The sequence below is a fragment of the Acomys russatus genome, chromosome 21 (assembly GCF_903995435.1).
Source record: "Acomys russatus chromosome 21, mAcoRus1.1, whole genome shotgun sequence".
NCBI classification, from domain to species: domain Eukaryota; kingdom Metazoa; phylum Chordata; class Mammalia; order Rodentia; family Muridae; genus Acomys; species Acomys russatus.
The window spans coordinates 29,198,516-29,218,474 of record NC_067157.1 but is presented as its reverse complement, the minus strand read 5'-3'; the positions used below and the strand labels follow the sequence as shown (position 1 = coordinate 29,218,474).

Below are 19,959 nucleotides of genomic sequence, written 5' to 3'. Positions count from 1 at the left end.
AGAGGGCTGGCTGAACAAGGAAGATCCACCCTGAAAGAATATCCCTAGGGGCCTTGGTGGAATAAAAAGGGGAAAGGGGGCCTGGGGAGATGGCGCTCTTACAAAGTGCTTTCTGCCCAAGCATAGAGACCTGAACTTGGTCCCTAGCATCCAGTAAAAGGGCTGGGTGTGGTAGTGGACAACTGAAATCTCAGCAGTGGGGAGACAGGAGCAGGAAGATTCTTGGGGTCTGGTGGCCACTTGATCTCGCTGAGTCTGCAAGATCAGAGTTTAGTGACAGACTCTGCCTCAAAATACTGAGTGATCGATTGGGGAAGCCACCTGCCATCAGTCTTTGGCCTCCACGGGCATGCACGTGTCTATGCATGCACCCTGCATGCACATGTCTATGCATGCACCCTGCATGCATGTCTCTATGCACACGCACACAATAAAATTAATACTTTGGAAATTTTAGAGCAAAAGGGAGAAAGCCAGATAGCACAGGCTTTCTGGTTCCTGGCTGCCAGTGAGTGAGCAAGCAGCTGCCCATCTACTGCCACGCCTGCCACTGCTCCATCCCAGCCGTGAAGAATCGCATCTTCAAACTGTGACCCACACTAAACCCTTGCCCAGGCTTGCTTCCAGCTAGATGTTTAGTTACGGCAAGGAAAAAGGTAATCACACACACACATACACACATGCGCGCGTGCGCGCACCCACAGCATCAGACATTACAGAGGATCCTACATAGGCACACATGCTTTTGAAATGCAGTGTTGATTGTGAACCAATCTAAGGAAGGATGAGGAGTAACACAGGTCTTCGAAAATATAAACAGGTGCTCTGCTATTAGACAAGCAAGAATGTGTTGGCAGTACGTATTCCTGTATGCATTACCTATACAGCACCATGTGTCAGAAACTATACGCCAAACATCTAGGAAATATTAATAAAATAGTTGGGATAGTAAAAATTGTATTCATAGGTACCATGGTGATATGACGGATTAGCTAGCACTAGCTGCTGGCAACAGGGTCTCATATGGATTTCCTATATTCTTTTTTAAAATTTGCACAACTTCACTTATGAATGCCTTGCACACAGAAAACCCTCCCCTCCCACAAATCTCTCTGGTATTTATGCCTTATCTGCTTTTTTGTCTGACCCAAGGTGAGCCAGGATGATCTATGTGCCTGTGGGTTTGCTCCATCCTTTGGAGCCTGGAGGGCTCAGCGTAGGGTGATAGGTACATGACGTCTAGATGGTGACCCCCTTGCCAGAACATGTGAAAAGCCAAGAGAACAGAAGTAAAGAGGGGGCCTGGGAGTGCCCCCTTCCTTGACAACATCCACTCATGTGGGCTCAGTGCACGTTACTAAAATCGATATGAGTTAATGATTATATAGTTTTGCAGCCTAAAGAATGCTGGGTTTTTTTTTTTTTTTTAAGCCTTATCTCCTGGAACTTACATAATTCCCTGTATTGTTTTTTATTCTTAGCTCTTTGAGAATTTCACGCAATGTATTTTGACCACATTCACCAACCCACTCCCACCCCCTTCCCAACCCACCCAACTTGTGTCGTCATCGTCGCGGTCAGGTTTGTTTGTTTTTAAGACCACTAAGTACAATCTGTGCTGCCTGTATACTCTGGGACACACTGCCATCCGATGGAGGACAGCCGCCCTACCAGCAGCCACACAAAGAAAACAGACTCGCCTCTACCAGAAATCCATTTGTGTACTTTAGCTTTTCTTTTTACTGGGAGTTCTGTTGTTAACTATTTGAAAAGATGCTTAAGATTGAAGGCTCCACAAATAACTCACGGGGTAATTTATTGCTGCGTCATTCTAATCACAGAGTTTACTCTGCCACCACGTGCTGCATCGTTAGTGCAGGCCTCCTGAGATGTCTAATAAGCCATAAGCCGAGGCTCCAGACCAACAGATGAGTGGATTTTCAGAACAGCCTGGACCACAGCTGCCACTTTGTGCCAGCACCCAGGTTTACATCCGATAAGCCAGGTAAGTACCGAGTGCCACACACCATTAGTCTCCTCAGCTACCTATTGTGAAGCTTTGTCTGACTCACGCACATATAAAGAAGTGACCCAAGAATTCCAACCTTCCTCTGCTTAGAAAACATGTTTTACTAGGCAGTGGTAGCACCCGCCTTTAATCCCAGCACTTGGGAGGCAGAGGTCGGTGGATCTCTGTGAGTTTGAGGCCAGCCTGGTCTACGAAGTGAGTCTAGGACAGCCAAGGCTACACAGAGAAACCCTGTCTTGAAAACAAAACAAAAAAAAAGTTCAGCTTTTCCAACAACATTATACTTGTTAATAAATAAGGTGAGGTACTTTGGAAATCTATCTGGCACTTTCTCAGAAAACTGGGACTAGGGCTTCCTCAAGACCCAGCTATTCCACTCCTTGGAATATACCCAGAAGATGCTCCAGCATACAACAGGGACATATGCTCAACCATGTTCATAGCAGCCTTGTTCATAATAGCCAGAACATGAAAACAGCCTAAGTGTCTCTCAGTAGAAGAATGGATAAAGAAACTGTGGTACATTTACACTATGGAATACTACTCAGCTATTAAAAACAAGGAATTTCCAAATTTTGTGGACAAATGGATTGAACTAGAAATGATCTTAATGGGTGAGCTAACCCAGAAGCAGAGAGACTCAAATGGTATATACTCACTTATATCTGGACACTAGCCCAAGGGGCAGGTCCCATGAAAGTCTTCACTTACCAGGAAAGTGGGATAAAGGTGAGGACATCCTATTGGAGCTCTAGGTGAGAAAAATATAGGGGATAGGGAAATAGATGGATCCAGAGGGTCCTAGAAATCTACAAGAAGAACACTATGATGGGCGGATCTGGGCCCAGGAGTTCTGGTCGATCTTAGGCACCAACCAAGGACAATATGTGCAGTCATCATCAAACCCCTACCCAGATCTAGCCAAGGGATAGAACATTCTCCACAGTTAAGTGAGACTGGGCATTAAGTGTGGACCGGCACGGAGCAGGAGCAAAGTCTGGGATGTTGGGACTTTTCTGTATCTTGATAGTGATGCTACTTTCACAGGGAAACTACAAGTAAGACCTCGTCAGTCCCTTATTTGAATGCGTGTGGGCTTCACGCTACACATCAGAGAAGATGGGTTTCTAAATTTTACATGACATGAGAAAACAGTTCATCATAGAGTCTAGAATCTCTACCTTGGGCGCATGCTCTCCAGTAATAAAAACTGGGGAAAATATTTCAAGTTTAAGATGCTGGCAGGGTCGTGGAAATACAGTTGGGATTTTGAACATTGCTCTTAAGCTTTTTTGTGGCTGGAGCGTATGTGTGCCACAGCACTGGACCTGCAATGCCAGGAGATAAGTGGGTCGCTGGAACAGCTCTCAGGACACCAGGTATGGCAGCCAAGCGCCCTTTCTCTCTACTCATCTCACCAGAGCTGGCTTCCCAAATTTTGCTTCAGAGCCTGGGTTCTTATCATCAGCAGTGCCAATTGTTGTGCATGCTGCGCCTTTTTAAAAGCAGCTGGATCGGGGAGGCTGGCCACGTGTCTACACCAATAGACATGCTTCCTCTGAGAGCACAAGGGCCTGACTTCAAATGGCCAGTGCCAACATGAACAGTTGGGCACAAGTGAGCATGTATTTAACACCAGTGGTGTGGTCATAGACAGGAAGATCCTGAGAGCCTCCAAGCCTGGCCAAAGCCGTGAGCTTCTAGTTCAGTGAAATCTGTCCCAAGGTAATCAGGTGATAGAGGATACTGGCTGTCCTGGGCAAGCGTGTGCACTAGGACATGACAGAGATACACACATCTGACACACTCACTCTCTCTTTCTCTCTCTCTCATACACACACACATTTAGTTTTTCAAAAACTAATAAATTTTAATGTTTTTTATTGCAGCTGTTCTAATCCCTACTGTCCACTGTAGTTTTACCCACCACTGCTTTAGCATAGCCAGTATAACTGTTGACCCAGGAAGAGGGGTAAATGATGTTTTATATTTTTACAGAAAAAAATATCTTTGTTTTCAAGGACAACCTTGAATGTATGTAAGGGGGACCAACTGTGAAGAGCTGGTGCACCTAAAATATTTTCTTACCCACAAAGGTAGTTAGCAAGGTCTTAGAAGAGCGACTCATCCATAAGATAAAAACAATGAAGTGTATTTTCTACCGCAAACAGAGGTGAAGAGAGAGTCAGCTAAGGACGTTTCTATCACTGAATACTTCTCTCTACTAAGTGGATCTTCAAGGAGGCGTACGGGTACGAGTCATACAAACACTGTCAAGCTAAACGCTTTCAATGTATTGTTTCTCAAACAAAGGTCTAGGCTCAAGGATTCTAGAAAGCTCTCAGAGTTTCTTTCTGGTTTTCACCCAGTGGGAGTAAACAAAACCCAATGATTTCTGTCTCTCTCCACTCTTTCTTGAAGTGCAAAGCAGTGGTGAGTCACGCTGGCTGCACTACAGACTTGCTTTCTTTCTTTTCTTTTTTTTTTTTTTTGAATATTTATTTTTATTTTTTTAAGATCATTTTGTGTGTGTGCGTGTGTGTGTGTGTGTGTGTGTGTGTGTGTGTGTAAGAGAGCACATGCAGGGAGAAGTGGGCTAAAATCCCCTGGGCAGGGGAAACAAGTTATCCACAGGTGTGAGCCCCCCATAGATACTGGCAACCCAACTCAGGTTTGGAAGACCGCAAGTGCTCTTCTTAATTACCTACCAAGCTGCCGCTCCACTCTTGGCAGTACTCCTTTCTATAAAGAGTTCTCACACAGCCAGGTCCAGTGGCATGCACCTGGAATCCCAGCACTCCAAGAGGCAGAGGCAGGTGAGTCTTTGTGAGTTCGAGGCCAGCCTGGTCTACAAAATGAGTCCAGGAAAGACAAGGCTACACAGAGAAATCCTGTCTCAAAAAAACCAAAGAGAGAGAGACAAAGACAGAGACAGAGATGGAGACAGAGACAGAGACAGAGAGACAGGGAGAGCTCACACCCACCCACACACTGCATACCAAGGTAAGCCAGCCTAAGCTATGACAGTCATTTATATTATATCTATAAATGCACTTTCTAGTCATAATATCTTTAACTTACCATGAGTTCATCACGCTACAGCCCATCACAAGATAAGAAGGCTGTGTGTGACTTTGGGTATTAACCTAAGTGTATCCCTCAACTCAGTTCTCACTGGCATAGATTCACCACCTCGGCATGGACAGTCCCACTCCACTCAACAACAACAAAAAAGTACAGTCAAAGGTATTGTTTTCTCCCTCTGCTTTGGGAAATCATCAATAAATACACTGGTCTGGAAATAAAGCTTCTAGACCGTTCAAGTCTCACTACTGCTTCCTATAAACTAAGTCTGACGCTGAAAGTAAACTAGTCTTTGAAAACCCTAAATTGCTCATCAGTCTTACAAAGGGGTCAGTTACCTTCCCTGAGAAATGAGAATGGAACACAGCTGCCTGAGCAGAATTAAAACACTCAGCTGGAGGTAAGTGCCCACACAGCCCTAGCAACTCTGGGCTAGGGGTGTTCCTGGCTACATCAGGAAGACTAGATTCGAATTTTAGCTGATAAGGGAAGTCAGGCTTGCAAGAAGCTTAATGATACATAGGCATAGTACCATCCAAAGTTTTATTTATGAGACAATTAAAATGTGTCTTTTCTAACATTAGAGAAACATTGCCTGCAACACTGTGGGAGCCTGTGTAAAAAGGCTATAAATCTACCATGTCCTATGGATGGGACAGAGTGCAGAGCGTTCTTCCCATAAAGTGGCCGTCTAGAAAGAACTAGGAAAACTATGATAGTGAATGCACTTAAACACAAAAACAAAAAGACAAAGAGATTTTTTTAAATGCCCTTTGCTCTTTCACATGACCAAAGATGATAAGACAAAATGCCAGGTGGATTCCTTCACTGTACATATATTCATTCGGTTATGTGAGCTATAAAGGTCACCTCTTGTTTTGCTTTAATAATAAAAATTATGAGTGCTCTGTTGCACCACCTTTGGGCTCAAATGCTGAGAGTCCCCTAGTTACCTCACACAGACCCTTGGCATTTTCTTCAGTCCTCAGAGACTGAGCCTCACTGGCTAGGGTAGCACATCTTAAATTCCTCTAGTACTTACTCCGTGGAAAGGTACAGAGAAGATGAAGAAGGAACGGCCATTGTGGGGACTTACAGATGGGCAGGATGAACACTCACACACTCCCGAGCCACACAGGGAGGAAGGGAGTTAAGCATCGTTGTAAGGACAGTAAGTGTTGTGATATAGGCAGCTCCATTCTATGTCAGGAGCCTGCTACTCCATGCAGGAAATGGAGGCGCCCCAAAGGACACTGAACAATACGGCCATGTTTGGCATGCTCACAAGAAGGCAGAAATCTCAAACTTTTAATACAAAATCACCCCAACATTGTCAAGTATATCAGTTGCTTTTCTTACACTTACCACTGGGGCTACAGTCCGTCCACAGGAAGGCTGGCAGCAGCTCATGACTATGGGAGCTTGCTCACATTTGCCCAAGTCAGGAAATAGAGATCCTCAAATTTCACCCCTAGCAACCTAACTTTCTCCAGCTAGGCTCCACTGCCCAAACCTACCTGTGCATCATGACCCTTAGCAACAAATTAATTTTATGGTTGGGGGTCATCACAGCATGAGGAACTGTATTAAAGAGTGGTAGCACTAGGAAAGTTGAGAACCACTGTCCTAAAAATTGCATAGTCTTCCCAAATGGTGCCACCAGCTTGGGATCAAGTGTTCACACCTGTGCAAGCACGCACGCACACACACTCACATTACACATGCACACGTACGCACACACACCCATGAGAGATATCTTATATTCAAACCATAACAAGTGGTTCAAATTATAAAACAAATAATCAAAAAACTCTTTGCCAAGCAAATACATCACGTAGGGCTGCCAGTGTGTACTTTCCAGTATGTACTGTATCAAGCTGGAGGAATAGTCAAAGATCTGTAAGGCAAAAATATAATACTACAGCCAGACCCCAGCCTCACAGCTTTTAGTAACCGGATTTCCAGGTTAATCTTATTTATCTGAATAGCACTATGCCACGGAGATGCACAGCACAGATGTGAGCTGGGGAAATGGCTGAATGTGTTCAGTAGCAAGTATGAGGACACGGCTCCAACACCCAGCACCCACGGGAAAGCCAGGCGTGGTGGAGAGTGTCTGGACCCCAGTGGGGGAAGGAGACCCAGGAGGAACCTGACAGCTTGCTCACCCGCCACTCAGTGAGCTCCAGCTGCAGCCTCATTGAGAAGCCCTGCCTCAAAAAAAAAATAAGGAGGAGGAAGGGAGGGAGGGTGGGAGGGAAGGAGGGGGCGGTAGAGAAGAAAGAAGAAAAGAAAAAGAAGAAGAAAGAAGAAGAAGAAAAGAAGAAAGAAGAAGAAGAAGAAGAAGAAGAAGAAGAAGAAGAAGAAGAAGAAGAAGAAGAAGAAGAAGGAAGAGGAGGAGGAGGAGGAGGAAGAGAAGGAGACCCAGCCTTGATGGTAGGCCTCTGTACAGGCACATACTAAAAAAAAAGATAAAAACAAATCTCTAGTGTATATTAAACTCAATTATGTTAGAAGCAGGCATCAACTTACAATTTGTATTGTCATCACTGAACATGATAGATGAACAATAATATAAAGAATCTGCAATAAGCAAAGTACTTTTAAAAGTTAAATGGTACAAAAATTCAGAACTGGTCGGTGCAGAATAAAATACAGTTACTCTGTATTAGAGTGGGCTCCGAAAAGATGGTTGGATGTGCACTCCCTACAGTGGGGGAAATTTGGTGACCCGCCTGCAAAAAAGCAGAAAAGCAGAAGACAAGATGTGGGGCTGGTGGAACGGAGCCCCCTACTGGCCACTGCGCTGATGGACACTATCGGTTTTATAATGCAAATCTCACAGTATGTTCAGAGAATGAAGCCCCGCATCCCTTTCCAAGGCAGGTCTACCACCGGTACAGAGGAGACTAGGAAAGCCACAACATCCCCACAACACAGAAGGATCTGCATTTCCCCTCTGTGTGAACACCAGCAAAGCCTTACGGCAGACAACCCCTGTGCAGGCCCCGAAAGTTTAAAAATGCTCCTTATAACAGCACTGGAGTGTTTCAGAATACAAAACTCGACCCACACTTTAAATCTTCTGTTCAAAACAGACCTTTGGGGGGTAAACGAGGATGTCTGTGAAGCTCTGCAAAGAGGATCCAGAAATACAGCTGCCTCTTGAATAATTTTTAAAATTCAGCATACAATGATTCTTTCAGGCTATAGGTAGGCCCAATAAAGGACTTTTCTCCTTTCTTTCTTTCTTTCTTTCTTTCTTTTTCTTCTTTCTTTTCTTTTTTCTTTTCTTTTTTCTTTCTTCTTTTCTTTCTTCTTCTTTCTTTTTCTTTTTTCTTCTTCTTTTCTTTCTCTTTCTTTCTTTCTTTCTTTCTTGCCTTCCTTCCTTCCTTCTTTCTTTGTGAATTGATGTAGAAAGAACATATTTTGACTGGAGAGCTTGAACTATTCACAAACGTACTCATCTTCATGCAGGCCGTGTTCGAGTTCGCCCCTTCGCAGTGGTCTCACTGGAAACAGCACAGTTGGGTCTAACAGAGCAGGCTCCTATGAAATCAATCCACCCTCCAGCGGGTGGGAGCCAACCGATGTCTGGTTAAGGAATGTTCCTTTCATGAGCACACTTCCTCCTGGGAACTGACTGGACTGGGTCTCGTCACACGCCACTGGCAGCATTCACGCATGAGCACAGAGCCATCTGAACACACAGATCTCTGCTTCCCCCTCCAAGCTTGTTTTCTTTACAGAAGCAACAAGTCTTGCACGTCACATGCCACCTACACGTCATCTTCCCATAGCCACCACCCATGACTAAAGGTGTAGCTGGCATGGTACTGCCTGGTGGGGAGCAGTGTGGCCATGAGGCTCTCCCTGCAGAGAGCCTCTGTTCATGAAGTAAAATTTAACTGAAACAAATTTTAGTCAATATTTCAGGATCTAATTATGATAATGTGTACAAGTAGAGCAGAGAGAGGAAAATTCTGTGCAGTTTCCACTTCACCACAAAAACCAACAACAAAACAGTAGTATTTTGAAAAATAAACAACTAACCTGAAATACCTATTTTAGAAGGGATATTAAGAAATCAAAAGGAAAGACACAGGGTGATGCTTTCCGCGGCACTCACCAACCACAATCGAAGACTCGCAGTGGTAATAGCCATTGCTTTGTTTTTTCTTCTGCATGGAACAGAGATCTATCTGGTACAGAATTTCTTCTCCAAATCTGTGGTTGATAAATTGTTCATACAATCCAGGCTCGATTTTTTTCACTCCCTTGAAATGATAAAAACAAAATCGTGTCAAACAGTCATTTCTCCAGGGCAGCCAGTTCATATTTCTATCAATCTCTCAGAACCCGATATTACGTTTTCAATTCAAGACTGCCTCCTGGCACTTGAAAATCGATGCCCCGAAATTGTTGTTGTTGTCTTTTTTTTTAATAGTCTCCATGTGGGGGGTGGGCTGTATTTGAAGCCATGAATTAAGAGGGCTAATTTGATGTGGTGGCACTCAGAGTCTCAGGAGAAAGAGAACATATGATGACTCAGTATCAAAGACAGACTGATCATCTACAACAACCCATGTGGGGTGGAGCTCTGTGTCTTATAGGGAGGGGAAAGTTCTACCAACATTAACTCACATTATATAAGCCCTTACATAAAAATCACCTGATGACAAAGCAGACCTGAGCAGGGGCAGGGAGACCAGTGACTCTTCTGCATCTTTCTCCATCTGCCTCTCCTTACTTGCACACAGCAGGGGCAGCTGGTCCCTGAAAACTGCAGCAGGCGCTTGTGGTACTGCAGTAGTCCTCCAGGAAGAAACAACATCCCCCCTCCCCAACATCATGCAGTGTCTTAACACTTAAACCTCAGAGTCCCGGGACACAGTCTCTGCGTTTTACTTTTTTTTTATTATTATTAATTTTTACTTTTTTTGTTTGTTTGTTTTTTGATACAGGGTTTCTATTGTAGTCCTGGCTGTCCTGGACTCACAATTCTGATACTGTTCTTCATAGAACTTTAAAGGGCAATTTTCAGCTTTGCATGGAAACACAAAAGCCCCCAAGATAACTAAAACAATCCCCCAAAAGGCAAAGAACTGATGGAGGTCTCACCATCCCCAATTTCAAGTTGTATGACAGAGCTATAGTTTTTTAAAAAAATGTGGTATTGGCACAAAAACAGATAAGTTGATAAATGGAATTCAGTTGAAGATCCAGAAACAAGTTCACATACCTATAGACATCTGATTTTTGATAAAGAAGCCAGAAATGTATACTGAAAACAAAACAGTGTCTTCAACAAATGGTAATGGTTAAACTGAATGGCTACACATAAAAGAATACAAATAGATCCATTATTTATCATCCTGCACAAAATTCAACTCCAAATGGATCAAGTAACTCCACATAAAACCAGATACACTGAACCTGATAGGAGAGAAAGTGGGGGGTGGTCTTGAACACACCAACATGGGAGACAACTTCCTGAACAGAACACCAATAGCACGGGCACTAAAAACAACAACTAATATGTGGTCATGAAGCTGAAAAGCTTCTGTATGGCAAAGGAAACGTCATTTGGACAAAGCATCAGGCTATAGGATAAGAAAGGATCTTTACTAACTACTACGTAAACTAGATGAAGAACTCTTTAAAAAAAAAAAAAACCTATACATAAGAAAACAAATAACCCTATTTAAAAGTGGGGTAAAATCTAAACAAAGAATTTTCAAAAGAGGAAACTCAAATATCTGAGAAACACTTAAAGAAATGTTCTACATCTTTAAATCATCAGGGAAATACAATTCAAAACTACCTTGAGATTCCTCTTACAGCAGTCAGAATGGCTAAGATCAGCAATACAAGTGACAGCTCATGCTGGCAAATGTGGGGTAGGGAGAACACACACCTATTGCTGGTGGGGGTACAAACGTGTGCAGCTGTAGAAACAAGTGAAAACTATAGAAATTGATGTGGCAGCCCCTCAGGAAGCTGGTTATAGATCTTCCTGGTTATCGATCCAGCTATGCCATCCTCGGGCATGGAACCAAAGGATGCCTCATCCTACTGTGGAGGCACTTGATCAACCATGTCCACTGCTGCTCTAGTCATAACAGCCAGAATCGGAAACAGCCTTGACGTCTATCAGTGGACAAACGGATAAAGACAATGTGGTACATTTATGCAATGGAATATTACTCAGCTATTTTTTTTTTTCAAAAATGAAACCATGACATTTGCAGGTTAAGTGGCCAGAACTAGAAAAGGATCAACCTGACTGAGGTAACCCAGACAATTCAAAACACACCCGGTCAAAAGCCCAGGTCTGTGGAAGACAAACGTGGGACGTATTCACTTATATGTTGGTTTTAGTTGCTAAGCCGTCAATAAGCAAGCTACACTGCACATAACCACAGAAGTGAGGTAGGGAGTAAGGGGATTAGGGAGGGGCAAGATGGACCTCTCTAAGATGGGGTAATTAACTAGACAGTTATGGATGGATGAGGGTGGAGCAGCTGGAATGGGAGGACCAAATGGTGAGGGTGAGGGAAGAAGAAGGGTTGTGACAGGGAATGCAGAAAAGGACAGATAAAAGGCATATGGAACCTAGTCCAGTAGAAACTTCCTAAAATATATACATTATGAAGACTATCTGAATGAAGTGGCCCAATAACAGAGGTGATGGGACCCCACCTGGACATCTCTCATCTCCAAATGAAGTTTCCACTATAAGAAATGAGTTTTATCTAACTAAGTTCTTGGCCAAAGGGGCTCCAGCGGGAACTCCAAACAACCCAGGGTACTGCCAGGGCTATTGGTTGTTTTCCACAAGCTAGAAGTAAGGCCCTACTGCTGAAGACAATGCCTACAAAACTCACTGAACATGGCTACGTTGAGATGGTACCTACCTAGAGCCTTCACCACTAGGGACTAGTGTTTCATGTTACTGGAAGGTACTCTACATGCTACCAAGGCAAACACCAACCCAGCTACAAATCCTTCAATATACTATGATGACCCGCCTGCAAGGTGTGCTAGTGCAACAGTGATACAAAGCTTGTGGGAGTAACCAACCAACATATGATCACACTTAAGGCCCACTCCATGAGATGAAACCCAAGGACCTGACATCAGACAGGCAGGGACCTGGGGGAAACGCAAATACAGCTGTTCTGCAAAAGCAGCTGTTCTCAACATGTGGGTCACAACCCCTACTGGGACCACATAGCAGATCTCCTGCATATCAGAAATGTACATTACAATTCATAACAGTAGCAAAATTACAGTTACGATGTACCAAGAGGATAATTTTATGTTTGGGGGTCACCAGCACATGAGGAACTGTGCTGAGGGCCACAGCATTAGGAAGGTTAAGAAGTGCTGTGCTAAAGGAATGCCACAATAAAGTGACTCCTAGCAGCATTCTGCTAGACCCACAGATCAGTGCCTTCCTCAGGAGATGGGAACAAATATGGAGCCTACAGCTGAACAACGTGCAGAGAGTGAGAGACCTCAGAACACTCAGTCCTAAATGAGATTTCTCTATCAAATACATCCCCTCAGGGCTCAGGGAACCCTGCAGAATAGGAGGAGGCAGAAAGTGTGTAAGAGCCAGAGAGGATAAAGGGAAAAGGCCTCCAGACACAGCAGGATGTGTCTTATGTTCGTTTGGTGGATCATATGATTTAGTTTCAGACTCTGATTTTCCCAGTTGACCTTTGTAGAAGTGAAGTCACTCATCATCCATGTGTGGGGGTTGATGTGTGCTTTTAGAGCCAATAGAGGTTTTCATTGTTTGTTTTTAAATAAAATTGGCTATCTCTATTTTTTTTTAAGTTCTGAAACAATGAAAACTATTTCACTTGTCTTTTTAAATGTTTCTCTCTGTGTGTATGCATTCGTGCATGTCTGTGTATGTGCATGTATGCAAGTGTTCATGTGTGTGTACATGTGTGTGTGTACATGTGTGTGTGTACAGGTGCATTTAGGGAGGTGAGAGGGAGGAGGAGGAGGGCAGCGGTTGCTTCAGCAGAGAGTGGCAGCTTAGAAAAAGGTCTTCAGGTCCCAGGATCACAATGCCAGCACTTCACAGTTGCTGGGTTCTCTTTTCATTTTTTTATAAAATGTCATTTTTTAAATTTTGTTTGTATTTATTTATTAATATGGAGGGGGCAAACCACAGTGTACATTTGGAAGTCAGAGGGCAACGTAGACGGAGTTGTTCCTCTCCTTCCTGTGTGTGGAACCTGGGAACTGAACTCAAGTTCTCAGGCTTTTTGGAAAGCACCCTCACCCCCCAAGTCACATCACTGGCCCAATAGAAATGAGGGAGACACAAGAGGCCTGTAAACTAATCTCCTTGGCTGATGAAATGTAGCACATGACAAGCACCAACTATTTCGCAAAACTTCTTCCCAACTAACTTCTAATGTGCATCCTAAGGTGTTGGCTTTTATTAGCAAGTAAAACAAGAATGAATTCCACAGCTCATAACTTATACAGGAAGGGCATGAGGCCTTGGGAGAGTCTGAAGCTCGTGCTCCCTGTCAAAATAAAAATTTTAATAAAGAATTTAGAAATATGTGAGGATTGCTTAATTTTGTCTACATTGGAACACCAGCATAATCTTTGTTCTCTGGAGAATGTACTGGGTCGCCGGTCTCTTTTCTAATAAACTCTGAATTCATCTCACCATCCAGCTCCAGCAAATGATGTTTTTTATTTTATAATAAATGGACCAGTCTGTGCTACATAGGAAGACCCTGTCTCAGAACCTACACAAATAAGAAAAGAAAAGTCATCACTCTGAGGAACTTGGTGACTATATCAAAATCAGACATCGCCTAAGGTAGGGCTAAGAATGGTCCTAGTCTTGTAAGAGATCTATAGGACTGCCAAAATAGTCTCTCAGAGATACTACCATTCAAAGTTACAGGGACTGGGTGTGGTGGCATTATATTCAGGCTCATGAATTTACTCCCAATTCTATTTGTCACAGGCTCACTCTACTCTTCCCAAGGTGCCCCACTGTTTAAAGCTAGAAGGCATTAACATGTTACGAAAGCTCAAAGAAAAGCGTCAAGTTGTTAAGTCCAGAAAGACACAGCCTATAATGAAATCTAGTGAGCTGAAATTGCTTCAAATGCAGAGAAACTCCATGAGGGATGTCTCTGTCAACAGCAAGCTAAGGATGCTGCAAACCCGGTATTCTAAGTATGCAGGGTGATAGTCTAGTACTTCATATAAGGGTTACTCTCCCTGGAAATTAACAGAGTCCATGTATGTTTTAAGAGCTTCATATGTGCTCAATATAAGTACCAAATTCATTATGCACTATGACACTGAAAGAAGAAGCAGGAAGTTAAATACGAATGTTATGGAGTAGGTATTAATGATCAAGATACACTGTTTACATGTAAGAAGTTGTCAGCAATAAAAAACATTCTACTATAAGTAAATGCAGGTAATATTATACTTTGAAGCAATTGCCTGGTGGAAATAAATATCAAAGTCTCCAAGGTTGTCTTAATTATTAGTGATGACTCAAGATTCACTTCCCTGTAGATCCTCTCAGCCACAGAGATGATGAGTGATGGTCAACACCATTTGTTGGCCTCCGGTGCAGCATGCCGTGACATTGTAAGCTGTTGCACTCGATGCTAACTTGGCACCCAAACAGCCAGCTCCTCAGAAATACTATGAGAGCCTGGCAAGTATATTTAGAATCATTTGATGGCTGAATGTGATGATGAATAATGGAGATTATTTACTCTGGAAGCACTCACAACATCATTTCCATCAACTCAATGATATGCATAATTTAAAATGTGCCAAAGGCTGTTCAGACTTACACTGCAGAGCATTCACATAATGAATGCAGTCAGAGGTGTGGGACAGGAAAACTCACATTAGCTCACAATCTGTGACAAAGTTGCTGTGCTCGGAACAATGAAACAGTAATTTTATTATGAAGGATAAGAGTTGTTGCAACAGATGATAACGTCCTTACTGTTACTTGTTATAATAATCACAATCTATGTGAACAGTCTGCAAATAAAACAAAGGAAGGAGCTGTCCTGCTGACAATAAGCTTAACCTGCAGGCCCTCTGCTATAGTTTCCTACTCTTTATTCCTGGATACAATTAGTTTTTAACGAAATATGTGAGACAACTCAATAAATTCCTATGAATTTCTATTCTTAACAATGAATGACCTAAAACCAAGGTTACAAATGTAAATTAAGAGCTGAACAAAACTAGTGTAACCTTTTGGCCAACAGCTGCTTAAAAAGCAATAGTAACATTTGTACTTCTTCTCATGAGTGGGAGAGGGCTGCATTCCTTCAGTGGCCTGTTAAAACTTTTAAAATTATTTTTATTGATCACTATCCCTAACAAAAACTAACCTACTGTTACTCAAAATTATAAGGATATTGGAATTGGCATAGAGATGTGAAGAAAACATTAGTTTAAAATTCCCCATCACCATGTCCCTCTTACTACAACTACAAGGCCTGATGCTTACACATGTAGTTACATCTGCATCTTGACAATTGCCCTTGGTGAACTACAGGCTTCCTGGCCTTCTTCTCTCAGTCAGAACAACTGAGCAAACTCAGGCCCATCCCAGCTTGCTTACGACCACCATGGGAAGGTATGAGCTTTCATGGCCCCAGCTACTGGCTCAGGAGCATCGTGGGGATTCTAACCCAGCAAACAACACCACCCTGGGCGAGAAGGGCCTTGCACTCTTCTCTTCCTGTCGTTCAGTTCCGGGCCATGCAGTGAGGCTGACCTCCACTCCATTTCCTGCTTGGCCAAGGTCCTGATAGCCTGCCTACTACTTGGTACCTGTCACTAAGTTTACAGATAGAAACATAAGGAGTGATGAAAACAGAAAAAGAAATGATGCCACTTTATTATTTTAGATCAATCTGAAAACAATGGTGAAAAAAAAGTCTATCACCTAGCAGTAGTAAGAAAGAGTATTTCCTATAAATTCAAACGGTGGCCTTTAGACCAGAACAATCATTATCCCCAGATAAGGAAACTGCGTCACAGAGAGCTAGTGGACAGGACAGGGGACACAGAGAGTGTGTGGTCAGGACAAGTGACAACCACAGACAGTGTGAAAAGAGCAGAGTGATACCTAAGTTCTGCGCTATTTACTCTAAGATATTAAAATTCTAAGAATGTTACTCATCCTTGAGAAACAACCGTATACAATCAAGCCAATGTCAAAATTAGTTTTGGGAACCTCTAGCTTTCTGAAATAGCTGCCTTTAATATGTTGCACTGCTATTAATAGATCAAGTCATAACTATGTTTGCACAGTAAATGATTCTCATTCAAGATGAATAAGAAAGAGAGGCTGAAAGAACTCCCAGGGGCTGCAGAGAAGGAGCAACAGTTAAAAGCACTTGCTCCTCTTCCAGAGGACCTGGGTTTGGTTCCCAACAGCCATGTCTGATGGCTCACAAAGTCTTGTAACTACCATTCCAAAGGATTCACTCCCCTCTTCTGGCTACTGTGGGCAGCCACATACATGTGATATCCATTCACATAAACACTCACGTAAATAAAAATCATAAAACAATATACTTTCAAAAGAACCCATAGATGTTGCTTAAACACAGAACAGGTATGCAAACGAGCCAACCCATTAAAAGGGGCCCCTTCTTACTGTAAATTGCCAACAGAGATCTCTGAGTTCCAGAACATCGGTTTCTTGAACACATGATGGCTATCAATTCTGCATTTTAATCTAGAGTATTACATAGTTCAGGGTGGGATTTTTTTTCAGATATGCCTTCTCCAAGATCCCTCTAGTGTTAAGTTGCTCATGAGCATCGGTTTCTCAGACTCACACGCATCACCCGTCCACCTCCTCCACTCCCCGTCATCCTCGTCATCCCCATCAGTCATCCTCGTCATCCCCGTCAGTCATCCTCGTCATCCCCGTCAGTCATCCTCGTCATCCCCGTCAGTCATCCCCGTCAGTCATCCCCGTCAGTCATCCCCGTCAGCCATCCCCGTCAGTCATCCCCATCAGTCATCCCCGTCATCCTCGTCATCCCCGTCATCCCCGTCACCCCCGTCTTTCTCGACAGAACTCCTGACTTCAGCTAACACAACCCGTCCTCAATGTGCAGGAGAATTCCCTCCGTGCACTGACATCGGAAGCCCCAGTCTCACAGAGAAAAGGCTCCCACGGTCCAGCTCTTCAAGCTCTGGGTGACAGAATTGGTGGCATGGGGCTGCATGCCACCTGTCCTAAGAGGCGGGAGCAAAGGCACTCCATGCATTGGGCTTTTTCATCCTATTTGCTTGAATAGTCCCTGAATATTATAGCAAACAAAATATAGTTTCGTATGGTTGGGCAGGGGGCAGCAGTTAAATATGACAGGCATTAAACAGATGACCCAGGAGCTGGGTTAAGTCCTGAAACCAACTTAAAAATGAATGTTTCTCTCTAGGTCAAACAAGAAACATATCCAAGGACTTTCCTTTAGCATGGCATAGACAGCCGTGAGAAGTTGATTTTCAGTATTCATTGGTAACATAGACTGCTATGCAAGTAAGTTGATTTTCAACATGCACTGTAACCTTTGTTTTGTCGATAATACAAACTTAAATGTTTAATTATTAACAATCCCCTTCTCTGCTCCAGATATAACTACCCAGACTACATACATGTTCTAAGGTACTTGGGGTCAGAGTGTATCTTTGAAGCCAGATTATATTTCATTTTTTTAAAAGAACAGTTTTTAAAAAAAATGCTTTGAGGGCTCACTGATACATTCCACGCTCAGTTTTAAAGATTTCTAAAAACTAAAGGCTCATTCCATTTTTAAAATACCCCTACAGTACTAAAATAAGTAATGTACTTAGTAGGAAAAGAAAGCTTAAGTAAGGTAAATTAATATTATAGGTTGTTAGAGCTAAAGAAATTACATAAAGTGTGTATGCGCAGTGTGTGCCATCGTGCGAGCTAGGAGAATGGCACCAAGGAAAGCTAGACCAGCCAAGCTTGACCTACCCTTCCTGTGTCTGCCCCATTCTCACTTTGTACACGTCGGGCACAAGAAGCTTGTGTGTGGTGGATTTCCCCATCTGTTCTCTTTGCAAGTGACCCCTTCCTAGACCTGAGTTCACTGGTTTACCAGTTCCCGAATGTCTGGTGGGCACGGAGGTGCCAGTGCGAAGGTGCGAGGTGCAATTCAAGAAAAGTGGGAGGGTTTTAAACAGGGAGGGAGGAATGCTAAAGCGTGAGACCACTAGGGGGAGCCAACCGAGCAGTCGCTTGGCTAGGAGCTGGAAGCTGAACCTGTCTCTGGTTCTGCTCTAAACGAAGTTGCGCAACCAATTATAGGCATCTAACTCAGCGGGAAGGAGAGGGGGCAATTCGTTTATGCTCTGGCCATCGGCCTGAGGGCAGTGTAAAAATAATATTATGCTTAGGCCTTCAAGATGGTGGCACAGACTTTGCCAACAAGTAAAAACGTTGCTGCCTGGTTGGCTTCAAGGATAAACCTAGGACTCTGGTAGCTAAATGTGGCTAGCTAGTGCCAGGATTACAGCTGTGCCAGGCTGGCTTTCTTATATGGGTGCCGGGGACCCAACTTAAGGTCCTCGTGCTTGCATTCGACTGCCTGAGCCATCTCCTCAGGCCCTACTGTTCTGTTTTTTAAAGTGTCTCTCATCGTAAGGTAAGACTCCAGTGAATGGTGACAATAAACCGGCTCATCTATTTAGGAGTGGGAGTGTGATTTTAACATAAACTAATCACGCTTCAGTGTTTCAACCTTCATTTCGGCTCATATCTGGAAGGGCCTCTCAAGAAAAACACAGCGCTTCTTTCATTGTTTGGGTGGTTATACTTAACGCAGCCAGCCAGCCTGCCCAGCCACTCCAGCAACAAACCTTACAAATAACCTCAGCTGGCTTGCTTGCACGTGACTTCCATTGGTTTCTGGCCACTGTGGATGCATGCCAGTCCCCTACAAGATTATAACGTTCCATTCTCTCTTTTATCCTTGATTAGGAAAATGAACTTAATTACCAGCTGTTGCACATTCCAAAATCCCTGAAAATTGCTTCTTATAAAAAAAAAAAAACTGTTTTCCTATCACTCATGGTAAAATTTTTGACAGAACCTTTATATTTAGTAAACTCAAAGCAACCACAGGGAATTCTAATTAGTTTGAATACTTTGTTATTATACCTTTTTATACAAATTCTAAAATGCTTTTTAAAAAATAAATTTAAATTAGAATTTTGTCTGTGGGTTCAAATACTAGTTGAGTAAAAATGTTCAAGACACTGTACTTTTAAATGAAAAACAAAAAAGTTTCAACTAAGCCTAAGCTACCAAGACCATTATTTCCACCCAGAGTGAGCAGGGGACCTGCCTGAAGTTGACACCATGAGTGACAGTGCTCCTGGCTTGCTTGGCTTTGAAGCATCCCGCCATTCTACAGCACATGATGCAGACAGAGCATGCCTGAAGTGCGGCACTCACTAGCCATGCGCAGAGGCTCCTGAGGTGCAACGGACTGGGAACACAGTGGAGAAGGGAGAGCTGGAAAGATGACTCCAGAGGGACACCAGGTTAGGCAAGGAAGCTCAAGCCACATTTAGTCCTCTGACCAAAAACACCTTGGACGTTATCGGCAATCTGGCCTCTCAGGGGGGATGCTGTTAGTGCGCATGAGCTGGAGTTGCCCGTCAAACTGGCTGTCAGGGAACCCACGCTAGCTCACTACCCAGCACTTATGTTCCTGCTCACTGCCTTTGCGTTCTCTTGAAAGACTGGGCCAGCAAGTGTCTCTGGCAGT

General features: G+C 43.4%; 1 protein-coding gene across 1 annotated transcript in view; it reads right to left on the bottom strand.

The window, feature by feature from the left end:
* Akap7 (A-kinase anchoring protein 7) overlaps window positions 1-19,959 on the bottom strand; it is a 116,010-nt gene that overhangs the window by 35,516 nt on the left and 60,535 nt on the right. Inside the window, exon 7 of the mRNA XM_051164049.1 lies at window positions 9,243-9,390. Within this exon, the coding sequence (XP_051020006.1) occupies window positions 9,243-9,390 (148 nt within the window). The remainder of the gene's footprint in view (window positions 1-9,242; window positions 9,391-19,959) is intronic.